General features: G+C 39.3%; 2 protein-coding genes across 15 annotated transcripts in view; one reads left to right on the forward strand and one right to left on the reverse strand.

Moving 5' to 3' along the window:
• Positions 1-2,989, forward strand: part of znf410 (zinc finger protein 410) — a 23,203-nt gene extending 20,214 nt beyond the window's left edge. For all 5 annotated transcript variants that reach the window (XM_061929136.1, XM_061929135.1, XM_061929134.1 and 2 more), the window contains 2 exons: positions 125-244; positions 2,402-2,989. In XM_061929136.1, the coding sequence (XP_061785120.1) occupies positions 125-244; positions 2,402-2,499 (218 nt within the window). In that variant the 3' untranslated portion in view covers positions 2,500-2,989. The remainder of the gene's footprint in view (positions 1-124; positions 245-2,401) is intronic.
• Positions 1-18,663, reverse strand: part of LOC133576121 (ectonucleoside triphosphate diphosphohydrolase 5-like) — a 24,062-nt gene extending 5,399 nt beyond the window's left edge. For 4 of the 10 annotated variants that reach the window (XR_009811583.1, XR_009811584.1, XM_061929126.1 and 1 more), the window contains exons 1-14: positions 18,166-18,379; positions 13,569-13,792; positions 9,862-9,941; positions 9,453-9,596; positions 7,133-7,208; positions 6,958-6,993; positions 6,786-6,892; positions 4,906-4,979; positions 4,609-4,670; positions 4,291-4,392; positions 3,727-3,873; positions 3,411-3,467; positions 3,238-3,353; positions 2,816-2,910 (exon numbers count right to left, since the gene is read on the reverse strand). Coding sequence is in view for 7 of the 10 variants with exons in the window: in XM_061929126.1 (XP_061785110.1) it covers positions 2,827-2,910; positions 3,238-3,353; positions 3,411-3,467; positions 3,727-3,873; positions 4,291-4,392; positions 4,609-4,670; positions 4,906-4,979; positions 6,786-6,892; positions 6,958-6,993; positions 7,133-7,208; positions 9,453-9,596; positions 9,862-9,941; positions 13,569-13,792; positions 18,166-18,200 (1,344 nt within the window). In the remaining 3 variants the exon portion in view is untranslated. Of the gene's footprint in view, positions 1-238; positions 1,076-1,109; positions 2,494-2,815; positions 2,911-3,237; positions 3,354-3,410; positions 3,468-3,603; positions 3,874-4,290; positions 4,393-4,608; positions 4,671-4,905; positions 4,980-6,785; positions 6,893-6,957; positions 6,994-7,132; positions 7,209-9,452; positions 9,597-9,861; positions 9,942-10,018; positions 10,953-13,568; positions 13,793-18,165; positions 18,384-18,436 lie in introns of those variants that run through there. The other 6 variants (XM_061929128.1, XM_061929127.2, XM_061929131.1 and 3 more) reach the window with 6 other exon arrangements.
• Positions 18,664-19,311: the final 648 nt, after the last annotated feature.

The raw sequence follows: 19,311 nt of genomic DNA on the forward strand, positions 1-19,311 counted from the left end.
GTAAGGTTTTGTGTGTGTGTGTGTTTTTAAATCTACTTGTACGTTTTCATTTTTACTTAGTTTTTGTCAGAGTTAGAACTCAGGCTGGGTTTATAAGTTTGATGCATCAACCTTTGTGTGACAGGAGAGGCTCTGACACACAGCAGCCTGCTGGAGGCAGATGGCGACAACGGGGCCGGAATGGTTGCCATGACAACTGGCATGCAACCCGTCAATCTCCACCACGCTATGCTGAGATCACCAGGTAGGCGTCTCTTCTGCCACTACTGAAGCAAGTTAGTCACTTGTTTTTTTATGTGTTACAAGTAATAATTAGGAGGTGCAGATATTTCTGGGAACTATTACAATAAAAGAATACAAGTGAAAAATGTGTGTTCATTTTTACACTCAAGTTCGTATAAAAACAGTTAATACGGTTTTCAAATCGATATATATAAGTAGCTTTATAAATCTAGATTTATAGAGCTATCCCTGTTTAGAGTTGTGCATATTTGATACATACAGAGCTATCTATAAATAAGCTCACAGATCTATCGCTCTGTGTTTTCTGTTTGCAACACTTCTAGCGTGGGTTGATTAAAAGAGTGCGCCCAGCAGGCACAAGACATTGAAACAACATTGAGAAGTTGTTGAATTAGGTCCTGATTTTGAGCAACTCAAACTTATGTTTGGAAAAACATGCTTTTTGACGAAGTTTAATCATTGTCAGGTTGTGACGTTGATTTGACCATTGAATTGTGGTCATTTCCCAAAAAAAACCAACGTGGATCATCAACGTCATCTCAATTTACTAATACAACTATGTTGTAACGTTGTTTTAAAGGACATGTATGTATGATCAACATTGTATCAATGTCTTGTGCCTGATGGGCAGCAAGTTTTTATGTTCGTGACTCAATCAAATAATGCGACAGAGATGGATGAACATGAAAATGACAGAAAATATCTCTGCCAAAAATCCAAACTTTGTAAATTGACAAATAGACTTTTATAATAAGTAAAGACAAGCAGGCAGCAGTTCACACTTTTTGTAACATCCAGGAAGAAATGTCAGCCAGCTTGAAAAATGTCCCACCTATAAGGTACATGAAGGATCCCAGTATTAGTTTTATTTGTCTTATTTAGAAACCAATAATTTCATATCAATCATACCTTTTTAGAAATCAATTAATCTAAATTGCGTTACAAATTGAGATCCTTGTGGATCATTAAAGTTTGTCTAAGTCTATTATTCTCAAATAGATATATCTTTACAAATCATTGTGTGCATTTTTCCAGACCTAGACACTGTCTATTAGGCCTGCGAATCTTTGGGTGTCCCACGATACGATTCAATATTGATTCGATTGAAAATCGATTTTTTTCGATTCAACGCGATTCTCGATTCAAAAACAATATTTTCCTCGATTCAAAACGATTCTCTATTCATTCAATATATAAGATTTGAGCAGGATCTACCCCAGTCTGCTGACATGCAAGCAGAGTAGTAGATTTTTGTAAAAAGCTTTTATAATTGTAAAGGACAATGTTTTATCAACTGATTGCAATAATGTAAATTTGTTTTAACTATTAAATGAACCAAAAATATGACATTTTATCTTTGTGAAAATATTGGACACAGTGTGTTGTCAAGCTTATGAGATGTGATGCAAGTGTAAGCCACTGTGACACTATTGTTCTTTTTTTAATTTTTTTATAAATATCTAATGATAATGTCAATTAGGGATTTTTAATCAACTAATATTGATACTGTTGTTGATAATATTCATTTTTGTTTCACTACTTTTGGTTTGTTCTGTGTCGTGTTTGTGTCTCCTCTCAATTGCTCTGTTTATTGCAGTTCTGAGTGTTGCTGGTTTTGGAATTGGATTGCATTATGGTATTGCTGTGTATTGTTTTGTTGGATTGATTAATTAAAAAAAATAAAAGATACAAAAAATTAAAATTTCAGTTATAATAAATAAAAAAATATCGATTTTTTTTTAAAAACGAGAATCGCACGTGAGAATCACGATTCGAATCGATTTTTTTCCCCACACCCCTACTGTCTATATACTGTAACAAATACACTTTAAAAATAGTTTTACAATAATTTATATATGAACACTGAACTAATTTTGCATAATACAATAAATAATATATATTTTTAAATTAACCAATTTTTTACATCAAATTATTCCAATAAAGTAACTTTCTGTATATTGTATGTTCGGACTTTTGGGACACCCTGCATTGCTGCAGTAAATACACACATTGATACTTTACATAAGTATATCATTTTGATAAATATGTTTTCCCTCATAAACACTTTATTAATATTATTATAGTATATTACAATGAACATGAATTCCTGCGTTATGAGGCGTGTTCATATGTTCACTACAGTTCTTGTTCTTTTCAGGCCCCGCAGACTCAGTGGTGGTGCTCTCTGCGCCACATGAACTGGTCGCCATGACAACAGAAGGTGCCAGCTATGGGGATGTGGTGACGCTGCTGTAGTTTGTCAGAGGGTGAAGTAAAACAGCTTGTTCATTGGTGACTTTGTAAAAACTTGTACATAAATCTACAGTGATAAGGACTTTATTTTTGACGGCTGTGGAATGGCGCTTGTACAAAATCAAAAATGAATACTTCCAAAGAAATACAGACGGGTTTAAAAAGGTATTTGAAAGAAATAATGAGCACTTGTTACCACTGGAAACTTCATGCACATCTTGTTTGTCTCAATACAAAACAAACAGCATCACTAAATTCTATTGATCCTGTTTGTGCGTGAAACAAAAAGATTGATGAAAGGATGAAGAGACAAACTCACCTCCCTGCTGCTTAACGTATGTTTAGATGGTGAAAGTGGTCCAACATGGCACCCAGTGCCCAACTTGCCTCCACGTTGTTCACTTTCTTGGCCAACTAGAAAGAATAACAAAAACCAAATAACTCAAAATGCTTTTTTTGTATTTATTGAAATGAAATAAAAACTACAAAATAACTGTTGTTTTGTTTCTATAGGAATGAAAGTCTTAAAAATGCTTGAATTACCAAATTATGTCATGTTTGGCTCCTAAATAAGTGCTTCAACTATTTTTTTGTGTTTTAATTTTCTGTGCGTACACCTGATGAAATGATCTGTACTGTGCACTAACTTAATATCCTGCTATGAACGGGATTACATTTGATTTAGACAGGTTGCTAGGAATTAATACATTTTTATTTTCCTGAAATGTTGTGGTTGCTCACCTGCAGTCGTGTGCTCTCCTGGAATCCAAAGCCATCTTTGAGCAGAGAGAAGATGTAAGTCAAGTCCAGACACAGGTAAGGTTGGATGGAAGTCGCCCTGCCGGTCCTCTCGCACACTAAACACACAGGAAGTGTGAAGCTGCGCATGGCCTTGTCATGTCAGTGCATCTCACCCTCCTCTGCGCTCCTCTTGAAGTCTCTGACTTCCAGCATTCCACCTTGGACTTCATCTGCAATGGAAGAGGAAGGCTTGATTGCAGTGGTTGTAGCTCACTTTTGAAAAAAAGACAAATAATTCTGGGTGATCGTAATAGAGATGGTGGTCTGGACCAGCCCAGAATAGCAACGTCTCTAATAAGCACGCACCTCCAGCTCCTCAAATCCCCTGAGACAGGTGCAGATGACTCACTGCCTGCGTCTTGCATTGGACTGGGTAATAACATCCTGCTGGCTCTGTATAATTATGTCGGCATGCGTGTGTATGTGTACCAATAAGGCCGGCATCCAGCGCTCGGTCAAAGTAGTAGGAGAACGCATAGAAATGCGTGCTGCTGTCTCGGAGCCGCTGGGGTTGATGAATAATCCCCTTGACAGTCTTCAACACGTCCTGATAGCACCACTTGTATCCTGAGACACCTGAACACAAGTACTGATAACATTATCTATTTATTGATTGCTAACAAGTCTGGCGGTTCACAAATGGAGTGCAGTACTTGGCTGCGATCAGCAGAGGCGCCATTGTTTATATTATGCATCTGGAAAGTATTCACAGCGCTTCACTTTTTCCACATTATGTAACATTCATCCAATACTTTTTTTCCTCTAAATTTTACACACAAAACTCCATAATGACAATTAGAAAAAAAAATTTTGGGAGGGAAATGCTCTTTTTGTAGCACTGGAGTGCCTTTAACAAGAACTTACATCCCCATTTGAGGAGGTGGTTAACAAGAAGAGGTTAGCGACTAAAGTGTGTTCCACAGTAAAAGCTTATTGGGCTTTGTCAAGCAGGTTTTGTGTACCTTTTTTGAGATGTGTGTGTATTGAACTCACCGTCTGGGTCTCCGCTCACTTGGTACGTCTCCCCTCCAAAGCTCCACTGGTCCACGAACTCTTTGGGTAGGCACGGACTTTTAAAAACTTGATACTGCAGCCCTTCAAGAGCGCGCACACACGCACACACACGCGCACACACACACACACACACACACACACACACACACACACACACACACACACACACACACACACACACACACACACACACACACACACACACACACACAATTACTTTCATTGTGTTGTTGCTCAGTGTGACTCAATAGTTGTTGATTATTGTTGAACTCTAAGCAGCATCAACACTAACGGTACCTTCGGCGCCAAACGCTCTCAGCGTGGAAAGTCGCGCTGTCATCAGCCCGTTGCCAAGGTAACTGCAGAACAACAAGGCATTGTTCCATGAGCAGTGACACAAAGAAAGCTTATTATTCACATCCTGATGACTCATTCAATCAGAAAAGTGATGCAAGTGACATTTCTAGCTTGGTCAGTTGTAAACTTTGTAGTCAGTGACATTTGGAGCTGTCAATACAAGACTTGGTGTAAAATAATTTAATTTGGTGCACAAACTTCCCATTATGTAAACAATACCAGACTTTGATGTTTTACCTGCGAGTGTACAATGCAAAAGAGGAGTTGAAGATGTGGAATCTGCCGACGTTGTTTGTTTTTTCAAGGTTGATCTGCAGTGACAACATGATCACAAAGTTGTCATTAAAGTTATTCTTTTTTTGTCTTCATCATTTGTATATTGTCTCTAAAGTAGGGATATCACACCAAATTGTTTTGGGGGCTACATTTCCAGAAAGTGAGCGACTGGGGGCCGGACGTCTTCCTTAGCTAGTAATCTTACATTCAGAACCAGCTTGTTAAAATCACCCTTTTATGCAAAATAAAAGTGTCCACTGCATTGTACACTGGCTTTTAGGAGGTTAAAATCTCAATGCAAGGATCTTTCAGCATGTTTACACTGGTCTAAGAAGAGTCTCTTCTGAGTTTTGAACTGAATTCATGGGCCAGTCGGGTGTCATTCCCAGCTCGAAATAAGCCCCCTGGCTGACAGTTGAATAACCGTGTCCTAAAGTATCAATCAATCAATCAATCTTTATTTATATAGCCCTAAATCACAAGTGTCTCAAAGGGCTGCACAAGCCACAACGACATCCTCGGTACAAAGCCCACATACGGGCAAGGAAAAACTCACCCCAGTGGGACGTCGATGTGAATGACTATGAGAAACCTTGGAGAGGACCGCATATGTGGGTAACCCCCCCCCTCTAGGGGAGACCGAAAGCAATGGATGTCGAGTGGGTCTGACATAATATTGTGAGAGTCCAGTCCATAGTGGATCCAACATAATAGTAAGAGTCCAGTCCATAGTGGGGCCAGCAGGACACCATCCCGAGCGGAGACGGGTCAGCAGCGTAGAGATGTTCCCAGCCGATGCACAGGCGAGCGGTCCACCCCGGGTCCCGACTCTGGACAGCCAGCACTTCATCCATGGCCACCGGACCTGTGCCCCCCCCCCCCTCAAGGAAAAGGGGAGCAGAGGAGAAAAGAAAAGAAACGGCAGATCAACTGGTCCAACAGGTATGGACATATAATATACGTTCAGTACAGTAAACCCTCATTAATCGCTGTTAATTTCTTCCAGGCCTGACTGTGGCAAATTAATTTCCACAAAACAGTATTTGATTATTAATCCACTTTCGTAGTTAGAACATAAAAACAGTTTACGACCTTCTAAATAAGTTTGTTAACATTACGAGAGCTCTCTAGACATAAAGTAACACCCTTTAGTCACCTTTACACTCTTTTAATCAAATATAGTTATGCTAGGCTGAGCCAATTAGTTGGAACAATGCTAAAAAGTGCGCTCTGATTGGTCTGGTCTCCTCTAGCACTCAATACTAGCGTATAATTAAATTTCTTTAGTTCATTTACATATTTTTAGTCTTATAATGCTTAATTTAAGATAAATATTTGTCGTATAAACTGTTAAAATGTAAAACAACCCTGAGAAAAGAAAATACACGCTATATTGAATGCCAAAGTGCAATGTGGCAAGAGATAACTGTATAATTATTTTTTTTAATTTAATCAATAATTATTTTAAAAACTTAATTAAAAATAATTATTGAAATGAAATACACAAATAAGTTAAAACAAAAGGTCGTACATATATTTTAAATGTATTTATATTATAATTATATATATATTTTTATAGTTGTATAATACATGCATTTGTGTGTGTCCAGACTTTGGGGAGACTGTATTAATGTTACATTTGTATGACAGTTACGTCAAACATTTATGATTGTCACAGTTTGGCCCTGGAACAGAACATTTCCTATGGAAAAAAATGTTTAACAGAATGTACTCAACCAACTCTTCTACATAGAGCAATTAATTATTCTTACAGTGCTTTCATCCACTGGAATACATTGTGCTTGTGTACAGACACGCCAATTTACCATTCATATTCTCACCTTGGCTTGTGGCAAGAAGGTAATCTGTGTGGATCCTCCTCCCAAATCCAGGATTCCCACCGTGTGTTTGGTCTGAGCGTGAAGGTGACCTGCAAACATTCGCACCTCTGCTCCTTGAAATGTTGTCGTCAAAAAAAGGAAAAAATATAAATTCTCAGTGAACACGACTCACCCGATAGGAAGTTGACTGATATCCATGCCAGGATTCCTACAATGGGGACATAAAACAGTGTTTATGTGCTGACATGGAATAATGAAGTACCGGTATTAATGACAACTTTTCTAGGACATCACGGTGGTAGATAATTGATGTCATTATCTGCAGTGCATCATCATCATCACATTACCTTCACTTGTGCCGTCCATGATGCTGACGCTGTTGTCAGGGACCAAAAATGGAGACTCATCAAACACTCGTTGAACCTTCAGGAGTACGAAAAAATGGCCTTAAACATTATCTAGTGTAATGGCAGCTGCTGCGCTTCGAGGGACTCATTAATTCCAACTTGAGGATTAATAAATTATGTTTTATCTGCCAAGGTGCCCCCAAGGCCACGCATGACAATGTATCCCCTCCTATTGATAACACTCATTTTTTCTGCATGAGTCGTTACACTTAGCTTTGACAGACACACACTCGCATGCCAACAGGAAATTGGACACAAACATGTAGGTAACATATTACAGTAGTTTTCGTCTAGTTGTTCTTTTTTTACTTCGTGTAGCTACCACTGATATCAAAATGTGCTGCAATGATACATGATGTTGATAGACAGAGTCTTAGTTGTTATTGTTTACTCTTTCGGGTAAACTTGCTACAATATGAATCTTGTTTCGATAATATTTAAGTTGAATAATTTAACAAATAACAGCAATTAACAATGATGCATGCTTGCAGTTTACGTAAACTTACTGTAAACATTCGCATACAGGGCGAGTGGTGCCGTACATAACACACACACTCTCTAATCTCAATGTCTTAAAGGGCTACCGCACATTTTTTGGAATTTTGTCAATTATTCACAATTCTTGTGTAAGAAAAGCACACAAATGTTTAATGTATTCTAACTCAAACAAACGCTAGCAAGAGTCAGCTAACAATGGAGCTAATGGGATTTGCTCTAGTAACAGGCACATTCATAACATGTAATATTGACATATTTTGGTCATTTGAAGCATTCGGCGGCGTATTAATTTCACAAACATCACAACATTGGCTATTTCCTACAACAACAACTACCACTAATCATGGCAGACTTCATGAAAGCTAACAATGGCTACTTTGGGAAAAATGATGATCCAGAACTTTATACCGCATCAACACATCAGCGCTGTTGATGCTGGCTCAGCAGTTTGCTTCTTACTGCTATTACAACATTGGTTGTGCTGTGCAATACACTTGTGAATACATTACCGTGTGGTCAACCAGTTGTTTCTTTTCCACTTTTTCATGCGCTCTTAATACTTCAAGTAGAAAAATAAACACAAATATAAAGTTCATAACTAACAGCCTCTCTACAATTAATGCACTTTAGGTACACAAATCAATTAAAACATTTACAGTAAGTATTTTGGCAGAACTATACTGGTGCATCTCAATAAATTAGAATAATAGTGCAAAAATAATTAGGTTTCAGGAGTTTCATTTACACAAAATGACCAAATTAAAGGTATTTTGTTGATTACAATGAATATTTTACAATGTTCAACTTTTGACAACTGGGGTCTCATTCAGTTAGAAATAAAAAAATATTTCACTTCATGTGTAGTGAATCTACAAATTTAAGATGAATCCCAATCCACACCAATCCCTCTTTATTATGCCCTGGTCCTCGGTTTTGCACTTTCAAGTGAAAGAAGTGGTGTCCCAATTCCCCTGGAAGGCAAAGTTCTAAGAGGTGTATAGCCTTTAAAACCAAGTGTTATGAAATGAAAGCTGAGCAGAAAGCACATACATGTAAATTAATGTAAGCTTTATGGATTTTAATTGTAAGACTTAAACTGAACGTAAATATTACCATTTTTTTAATGTCGAGCATTTACGAGCTCGTACGAGCTCGTAAATGCGTCTGAAACCAGTAAACTACGATGTCAGACTACAATTTACTACATTTCATGAATGATTTTGACAGCTCACCAACTTTTTAAGATTAACAATGTTTAAAATGTTTTTATATTTTTAAAATTGCTTGTCATGACAACCTACTAATTTACATATTGTAGCTACTGAATACTGTGACGATCACTTGCTGTCTAATAACTATGATGTAATATAGTACATTCTAGTGTAGTGTGTTTGCTTGTAGTGTCGTCTCATTTCTTAGGTGTATATATTTGACCACTTCATCTAGTCCCTCAGTTTTAAGCGGTAAAATGAAAGTAGAAGGGGTAGAATTGTGATTCAGCCTAAATCTATGCAATGCATCCATCCATCCATTTTCTACCGCTTGTCCCTTTCTGGGTCGCGGGTGGTGCTGGAGCCTATCTCAGCTGCATTCGGGCGAAAGCGGGGTACAGCCTGGACAAGTCGCCACATCATCCTTTATGTAATTTAATAAGCATGTCTGACACAAATAGACCACACAATACAACATAATATATGACTGACTTTTTTGAACTGATATCCTAATTGATTGTGATGCTTGTGTAGCGGTGCGGTCATGTCACCTGTTCCAGAAGAGCGTGGGCTTTGTGTGCAGGTAGCAGTCTAAGTCCAGCCGTGGCTCTGAGCACCACTGGAGTTCTCTTCCACTCCAGACGAGGCACTGTACTCTTGGCCACCTTCAACAACTCTTTCAGCGTGTGTACAGCCTGGATGACACATGTCATAAAAATACCTATTTTATTCAATCTGCTCTTTGCTCACAAACAAAAACAAGTTTTTTTATGTTATCAGTGCTTGCTCCAGCTCTTTTTTCGTCTTTTTCTTGCAGTCACTTCCTGTTTACAGCTCTCATGAGCCAGGAGTACTCTTGTGCACACCACTGGCTGCGCTCCCACAAAACACACATGTCGGCCCGGGGTCCAAATTTCTCCTTTTGTCGATGAGATTGATCTGGCGTGACAAAAAACTCACCGTCACAGGAGAGTCGGCATGTGCTGACAGACCGGGCTTCACTGAGTGGAACATCTCTTTGTCCAAAACTGGAAGCACCTCTGCAAGATAACATCCACAGCAGGGATATTCAAAGCAATAGTGGGGGTCAGAATCTACCTAAATATCAGCCCATTACCTCCATCAAAGGAGCTAACGTCTCCAAAGGTGTCCATCCAGGGAAAAAAAAAAAAGATACATTTTTTGTGTACCGGTATATACAAACCCCGTTTCCATATGAATTGGGAAATTGTGTTAGATGTAAATATAAACGGAATACAATGATTTGCAAATAATTTGCAACCCATATTCAGTTGAATATGCTACAAAGACAACATATTTGATGTTCAAACTGATAAACGTTTTTTTTTTTTTGCAAATAATCATTAACTTTAGAATTTGATACCAGCAACACGTGACAAAGAAGTTGGGAAAGGTGGCAATAAATATTGATAAAGTTGAGGAATGCTCATCAAACACTTATTTGGAACATCCCACAGGTGAACAGGCAAATTGGGAACAGGTGGGTGCCATGATTGGGTATAAAAGTAGATTCAATGAAATGCTCAGTCATTGGGCAAAGGTCACCACTTTGTCAACAAATGCGTGAGCAAATTGTTGAACAGTTTAAGAAAAACCTTTCTCAACCAGCTATTGCAAGGAATTTAGGGATTTCACCATCTACGGTCCGTAATATCATCAAAGGGTTCAGAGAATCTGGAGAAATCACTGCACGTAAGCAGCTAAGCCTGTGACCCTTCGATCCCTCAGGCTGTACTGCATCAACAAGCAACATCAGTGTGTAAAGGATATCACCACATGGGCTCAGGAACACTTCGGAAACCCACTGTCAGTAACTACAGACGGTCGCTACATCTGTAAGTGCAAGTTAAAACTCTCCTATGCAAGGCGAAACCCGTTTATCAACAACACCCAGAAACGCCATCGGCTTCGCTGGGCCTGAGCTCATCTAAGATGGACTGATACAAAGTGGAAAAGGGTTCTGTGGTCTGACGAGTCCACATTTCAAATTGTTTTTGGAAACTGTGGACGTCGTGTCCTCCGGACCAAAGAGGAAAAGAACCATCCAGATTGTTATAGGCGCAAAGTTGAAAAGCCAGCATCTGTGATGGTATGGGGGTGTATTAATGCCCAAGACATGGGTAATTTACACATCTGTGAAGGCGCCATTAATGCTGAAAGGTACATACAGGTTTTGGAGCAACATATGTTGCCATCCAAGCAACGTTACCATGGACAACCCTGCTTATTTCAGCAAGACAATGCCAAGCCACGTGTTACATCAACGTGGCTTCATAGTAAAAGAGTGAGGGTACTAGACTGGCCTGCCTGTAGTCCAGACCTGTCTCCCATTGAAAATGTGTGGCGCAATATGAAGCCTAAAATACCACAACGGAGACCCCCGGACTGTTGAACAACTTAAGCTGTACATCAAGCAAGAATGGGAAAGAATTCCACCTGAGAAGCTTAAATAATGTGTCTCCTCAGTTCCCAAACGTTTACTGAGTGTTGTTAAAAGGAAAGGCCATGTAACACAGTGGTGAACATGCCCTTTCCCAACTACTTTGGCACATGTTGCAGCCATGAAATTCTAAGTTAATTATTTGCAAAAAAAAATAAAGTTTATGAGTTTGAACATCATCTATTTTGTCTTTGTAGTACATTCAATTGAATATGGGTTGAAAAGGATTTGCAAATCATTGTATTATATTTATATTTACATCTAACACAATTTCCCAACTCATATGGAAACAGGGTTTGTACATTCATTGGTCCCTCACATCTGTAAACATTACACTTGAAACATTTATCTTCATTTCTCAATGAATAAAGCATTAAACTTAACAGTTTGGCATATAATGCAGAATAAGATTCATCCAATGTCGGTTCAAGCTTGGCGGAGGTTTTGCTGGTAACATTTTAGTCCAGTTATGGCATTATTGCAGTCATTCTCAAACTGTGGTACGTGTACCACGGCTCCATCTAGTGGTATACCAGATAATCACTTGATTAAAGTACAGTGCTTTATTTTTCTATATTCAAACTCAGTGTTACTGTTCAAACTGTGGGTAAAGTTACAGCTGCCAAAAATATCAAATATATTTGTTAAATAAAACCTCTGCCTTGTTTTAATGAATACTCTGGCCTACTACGCTACTGTATTTCAATGTTGGTCATTATGGTGGTACTTGGAGGGCCACGTTTTTTCTGAGGTGGTACTTTGTGAAAAAAGTTTGAGAACCACTGCAATATTGGACACATTCTTGGAGGCAATTTGTTGGGATTTTCAATTTCCATGAAAAATACAAGTAATACGTTATAGTGGGCTAACGTTCACCAGTATACCTCAACCTGTGTCGTAAAGCTTAAAAATGTGGCGTTCAACCATAACTTTTTTGGGGGAAAAAGGCCAAACTGCACCCAGTGTTTCCTATACATTAATTTAATTAATCGTTGCAGCTAGGGATGTAACTATATGAAAATTGAATATCAATGTTATTTTGACCAAAATTATCACGGTTATCATTATTACCACGGTATTGTACAATGTGCTCAAAAAGCACTTATACACACACACTGAAATCTATTGACCGAGTAATTTTTTTAAATAATTAAAATAAATAGAAACACTGTTTTTATCTGTTTTAAGGGCTGCACGTTTATTGTTTAAAATAATAGTTTGTACTGTAGCACTTAAAGATTTATTTACACGAAAAGTGCGTAACAAATAAAATCCATTATTATTATCCAGCATTTCTGGAGTGCGTTCTATTGTCTTACTCTGTTCAGTGATCCTTGATGAAGGGTAAAAACACCTTCATCTCTTTTCCTCCGAGTATAGAACAATCACTATGAGTGACACTAAGAGTGCAGAGCTTGTAGGTTCCATGTGCACTATTGAATACCTTAGTTGCTTAGACAGAAATATGTACAGGTTTAGATTGGGGTATGTTGTTTCTTAACAGGGAAAGACGTTAAGGTCTCTTGTTTTCAGATTAGCATTTAGGCTAGTGAAGTAGCGTCAGTAAGGCCGTCAGTTTATCAAAGTAAAGTTATCAATTTCAGTTTTTGATCCTTTTAATGTAAAACGGTAATACTAGCCGTTGGAGTTTCTCTGCGGTTATCATTATTACCGTTTATCGTTACATCCCTAGTTGCGGCCCACCAGAGATAGGTTTGTCGCTACCTGTTCACTCTACATAGTTCATGAACACATCACTATGTTGTTTGTGATTGTAGCTTGTTGTTACTCCCGACAGCACATGGCATTGTAACTGTGCTTCTTAACACGCACTTGGTCTGCCAGAGAATAAGAAGATGTAAGAGAAGGGATCAAAGTTTCAAACTTTGTTGCTATATTTAGCAAGTTTTCAGACCCCCAGCAACAAATCTAGAGTTTTTCTCATGTTATATTGGACACTTTTGGAGACAAACATATAAGCAAGTAGTAGAAACTACAAAATAATTTATATTTCTAAACATATTTGTTTAGTTTCTCATGTTTAGTGCTAACTTTTGTCCCCAACTGTTTCCATAAAAATTACATGCACATTATGTAAATCGGACAATGACACTACTCCCTGCCACAATAGGATGCAGTCATTGTACTTGATTTGGAATATCGCTGACTTTAACTTTAAACCTCAAGTCAGGTGCTTCTAGATCACCTGACTCCGCAAGGATGAATGTGTAGACATGGATTCTGGTCCCTGTACTCCCTGCATCAAACATCACGGCGTAGAAGAAGCGGCTGTGGTTGGTTGGCCGGTGGAAGCTGGGAAGGACGTTCGACCGCTCCAAGAAGGAGGTGGCGAGCTGAGCACCGACGGGCGTTGCGACAGCGAGCAATAGCACCAGGAGCTGCAGAAGCACGTAGAGCTTCATCTTCACTCTGAGGGATGATGAAGACAACTTGTAAGAAGATAAATGGGCTCGACCAAAGCTCAGCGACTTGTGCTGGGGTATGTCAACGTGACATGCGACAGGGAAGTGACAGTATTATTTAGCAAGCAGAGGGTCAATTTTAGAGGTTCTGAGCAACAGAAACATGAATCCCTTAATCATCCGCTTTGAACACTGCAATTTATGCTGGAACGTCTCCCAACCACATACTGACTTCTTTAATCACTTGTTCAACAGTTAAGAGTGTACATTTGGGAAATATTTTATTTTTTAGCTCCCATTCTGCCTCTGGCGTTTGCACCAGTCACTGTGACCATAATTCCATGTGGACTTTGGAAGGTAAGTACTCTTTTTCTGACTCGCTATCCCACTTCTGAAACCAAATTTTTTTGGTATGTTCTCACTTGCAGTCTGGTACTTTGGTACAGACCGGAAAACTCAAAAAGATACTTGATTGTACCTATAGTGTGGTTTGGTTCGAAGCAAAACTGCACCTTTTTTTTTTTACATCTTGTCTATTATTAAAATTCAGTGGAACCTTGATTTACAAACACATTTGGTTTTTGAACAGGGTTTGTAAATCAAATAGTTTATATAGTGAAGTAAATTTCTCTGAGAAACAATGTGAATATGAATAACAGGTTTCAGCCTCGACAAAAGTCCATATTTTAGTTAAGATTTATACATTTTGAATGCAACAAAGTGTTAAACAGTACTGTACATCAAAAATGTCAAGGGGGTGATTGAATTAAACCTAAAATAACGACAAGCTTAACTGTGTTGTATGCTCTGCCAACAGGCGCAGACACACAAAAGTCCCTTTGGCCCCATCACGAACGATAAAGAAAATCCTTAACTTTAACAACCATACTACTACAATAATAAACATTTAAACATGTAAAATATGCTGTAAAATAAGTCCGTTCTCATCATAAAAACTTCCTCCGGCACAAAGCCGGCTTCCTCAATCTCTTCAATGTGAGCAACCACAAAATGACTGCCAGCGGGACACAATATTAATGAAGCGTTTGTACACAGAGACATGGTTCGCACACACAGGCATAATTTGTGCAATCTAAAAGTTTGTAAACTGAAAAGTTCGCAAAAAATGGGGGTTTGTAAATCAAAGTTCCACTGTACTTCCAACAAGAACACTGGTCTTTCCCTTTGCTGTGCGTTCTAAATAGTGAAAAATTGCCAGTACAAAACAACTAACAATGAAGTTAATTGGGATGAATCTATTTCGCCTATAAAGTGCTTTACAGGCCTACTGAAATGCGATTTTCTTATTTAAACGGGGATAGCAGGTCCATTCTATGTGTCATACTTGATCATTTCGCGATATTGCCATATTTTTGCTGAAAGGATTTAGTAGAGAACATCGACGATAAAGTTCGCAACTTTTGGTCGCTGATAAAAAAAGCCTTGCCTGTACCGGAAGTAGCAGACGAGTAGCGTGACGTCACAGGTTGTGGAGCTCCTCACATCAGCACATTGTTTACAATCATGGCCACCAGCAGCTAGAGCGATTCGGACCGAGAAAGCGACGATTTTCCCATTAATTTGAGCGAGGATGAAAGATTCGTAGATGAGGAAAGTGAGAGTGAAGGACTCGAGAGCAGTGGGAGCGATTCAGATAGGGAAGATGCTGTGATAGGCGGGTGGGACCTGATATTCAGCTGGGAATGACTAAAACAGTAAATAAACACAAGACATATATATACTCTATTAGCCACAACACAACCAGGCTTATATTGAATATGCCACAAATGAATCCCACATAACAAACACCTCCCCCCTCCCGTCCATATAACCCGCCAATACAACTCAAACACCTGCACAACACACTCAATCCCACAGCCCAAAGTACCGTTCACCTCCCCAAAGTTCATACAGCACATATATTTCCCCAAAGTTACGTACGTGACATGCATATAGCGGCACGCAAGTACGAGCAAGCGATCAAATGTTTGGAAGCCGCAGCTGCATGCGTACTCACGGTACCGTGTCTGCTATCCAACTCAAAGTCCTCCTGTTAAGAGTCTCTGTTGTCCCAGTTCTCCACAGGCCAATGGTAAAGCTTGACTGTCATCTTCCGGGAATGTAAACAATGAAACACCGGCTGTGTTTGTGTTGCTGCAGTCTGCCAATACACTGCTTCCCACCTACAGCTTTCTTCTTTGCTATCTCCATTGTTCATTGAACAAATTGTAAAAGATTCACCAACACAGATGTCCAGAATACTGTGGAATTCTGCGATGAAAACAGACGACTTAATAGCTGGCCACCATGCTGTCCCAAAATGTCCTCCACAATCCGTGACGTCACGCGCTGACGTCATCATACCGAGACGTTTTCAGCAGGATATTTCGCGCGAAATTTAAAATTGCACTATAGTAAGCTAACCCGTATTGGAATGTGTTGCAATGTTAAGATTTCATCATTGATATATAAACTATCAGACGGCGTGGTCGGTAGTAGTGGGTTTCAGTAGGCCTTTAAAAGATCATTCAAAAACTGCCAACAACGCTTGATTTACATGCTGTGATCTGCATGTTCACCAAGCCATAGTGACATTGTTATTGTAAGAACTAACACAGAGCAACTACTTTCCTGCCGTCATGAGCTGCCTTTACTCTCAAAGATCTTGGAGAAGATTGTTTTTACTAAACACTTTTTTAGAGGACTGTGATATTTTAGAAGTCTTTCAGTCTGGGTTTAAACCCCTCCATATTATCGAGTCTGCATTATAAAGGGTTTTTAATGACATCCTTCGAGCAACGGATTTAGGTGATCATGTGATATTAGTTTTATTCGATCGAACAGCAGCATTTGATTCGGTGGACCATAATATCTTAATTAGCCGCCTTCAGCATCAAGTGGGCATTTGTAGTACTGCTTTGAGTTGGCTGAAGTCATATTTGACAAACAGAACCTTCTCCGTAAATGTTGCTGGTTCTGAATCCTCTGTTGCTCCCTTGACATGTGGGGTCCCACAGGGCTCAGTTTTAGGACCAATGCTGTTTTCTATGTATTTACTTCCCCTGGGCTCAATCCTAAGAAAGCATATTTATTTTCATTGTTATGCTGATGACACACAAATGTATTTTCCATTAAAGAAATATCATGCCTCTTCAATGCAGCCACTACTTGCTTGTCTTGATGATATCAAGACCTGGAGTAATAGTGTTTGGACCTAGTGGTACCTGTGAGCTCCCCCCTGTTGACTTTGGCCCCTTGGCTTTGCACATTAAGCCCATGGTCACCAACCTGGGCTTTTGTATTGATAGTGATTTTAAATTGGACCGTCAGATTGGCACAGTGGTGAAAGCCAGCTTGTTTTCATTTACGTCAGCTGGCTAAGGTTAAAAACCTTTCCAGGCAACAGTTTGAGACAGTAATCCATGCCTTTATCACATTTCGCTGGATTACTATAACTCTTTGTATTTTGGAATTGGTCAATCCTCCTCCTCACGTCTGCAGCTGGTCCAAAATGCGGCTGCCCGACTTTTAACAAGCACAAGAAAAAGACAGCACATTATTCCTGTTTTAGCCTCCCTTCACTGGCTGCCTGTGCCTTTTAGAATCCATTTTACAATTATATTATTAATTTTTAAATCCTTACATGGTCTTGCCCCACCTTACCTCTCTGAGCTGCTCCACCTCTATGCCCCCACCCGGTCCCTCGGGTCAGCTGATCAGATGCTCCTGGAAGTACCCAAATCAAAGCGCAAGCTAAGAGGGGACAGGGCCTTGTCTGTTGCGGGTCCCAAACTCTGGAACGATCTCCCTCTCCATGTGAGACAGGCCCAAGAACTAGCTTATGTAGCCGAGGATCGGACCGTCAAGTGCCCTGCCCTCGGCTGCCGCCCAGCTCACAACGCACCCGACCTCTATGGCTAAAGTGCCCTAAACGCCTCACTAGGGAGGCGTTTAGGGCACGTCCGACCGGTAGGAGGCCACGGGGAAGACCCGGGACACATTGGGAAGACTATTTTTCCCGGCTGGCCTGCGAACGCCTCGGGATCCCCCGGGAAGAGCTGGACGATGTGGCTGGGGAGAGGAAAGTCTGGGCTTCCCTGCTTAGGCTGCTTCCCCCGCGACCCGACCTCGGATAAGCGGAATAAAATGGATGGATGGATGGATCTTTGACTGTGAAAAGATGACTCAATTCTATTGCCGTTTCTTGCCATAGGAGAATGTGTTTTAAAATACAGTATAGATAACTATATGAAAGGAGACATTGGAAAAGCTTATTATGGCATTATCCAAGCTGAACGTTGTCCAATCAAATCAAATCAAAACTGGTAGGATAACGCAAAAAAAAAGTCGGTTGTGTTTATAGCTCAACAAAGTCTTTACCGTGTTTCCTCACGGGAAGCAAAAGCTTGGCTCATTATTCGCAACTTAGCAAAGTTCGTTCGCTCATGTTTACAACTTTAGCTAGCTAACTAGCAGGCTAACTTGATAAAAGTGGACATGCTAGCGAGCATGGCGAGCTCGCGCAAACAAGATTCATCTAAATAAAATAAACTACTACCATTAATAAAAACTCCCCCAATTAAACATTTAAATGGCACAGTAAGAAAGAGACTTAAAAGTAGCAAGAATAAGAAACACCAGGCATGCTCACCATGATGTTGACGCTGTCAACTCAAGTAACGGCTTACGTTACTGACGTTATGTGACGTCCTGCGGGCAAAACCAAGAGTCATTTTAAAACAACTAAACTTCATAAGTAATCGCCTTTTAAAGTCCCAAATAATTATTATTTTTAACAAGATGACTATCCTTGATTAAGTTAGCAAAAATCTACTTTTCTAATTAATTCCCGCCAAGGTCTGACCCAGACTATTTTGAGGGGTCACCTAAAAGACGACAAAAACGGAAGCAAGCGCCTTCTGTAGACCCATAGATGCTTATAAGCATTGCTCATGAAAACAATAGCATCTATATTACGTAAATAAAATGCTAAATTAGTTTTTATAGCCAACAGCTGTTGATGTGAAAAAGTAAAAAATTAAATAAAATAAAATGCATGCAACGCTCATGCACAGTTTCATTATAACTAATGAAACGAATTAATGAAACTACTTATCCTGTTGGAGAAATGTTTATTAAGTGAAAGAGTTTCAGAATTATACTGTGAATATGTATTCTCCTGATTCAGTATTTGAGCTTAACAGTGTAGAATGCAGTTTGAACCAAGAAATAAATATTTTTCTGCAGAAAAAAACTTGGCAGGTATTATTTTCCAAGTATGAATATTTCAGTGTAATTCAAAGCATTACAAAAAGGGAACTTTAAGATACAAGATTCAACTATCTTAAAGGGTTGCTATACTTTTGGGGGGGAATTTTGCCTATCATTCATAGTCATTATGAGAGACAGGCGACAGATGTATTTTGTTTACGCATTCTAACTCGTAAATAAACGTAAATAGAATTCTGCCTACAATGGAGCCAATTGAAGGTCCTATTTTCCACCCATAAAACCCTCTAAATACCC

The sequence above is a fragment of the Nerophis lumbriciformis genome, linkage group LG34 (assembly GCF_033978685.3).
Source record: "Nerophis lumbriciformis linkage group LG34, RoL_Nlum_v2.1, whole genome shotgun sequence".
Classification (NCBI taxonomy): Eukaryota; Metazoa; Chordata; class Actinopteri; order Syngnathiformes; family Syngnathidae; genus Nerophis; species Nerophis lumbriciformis.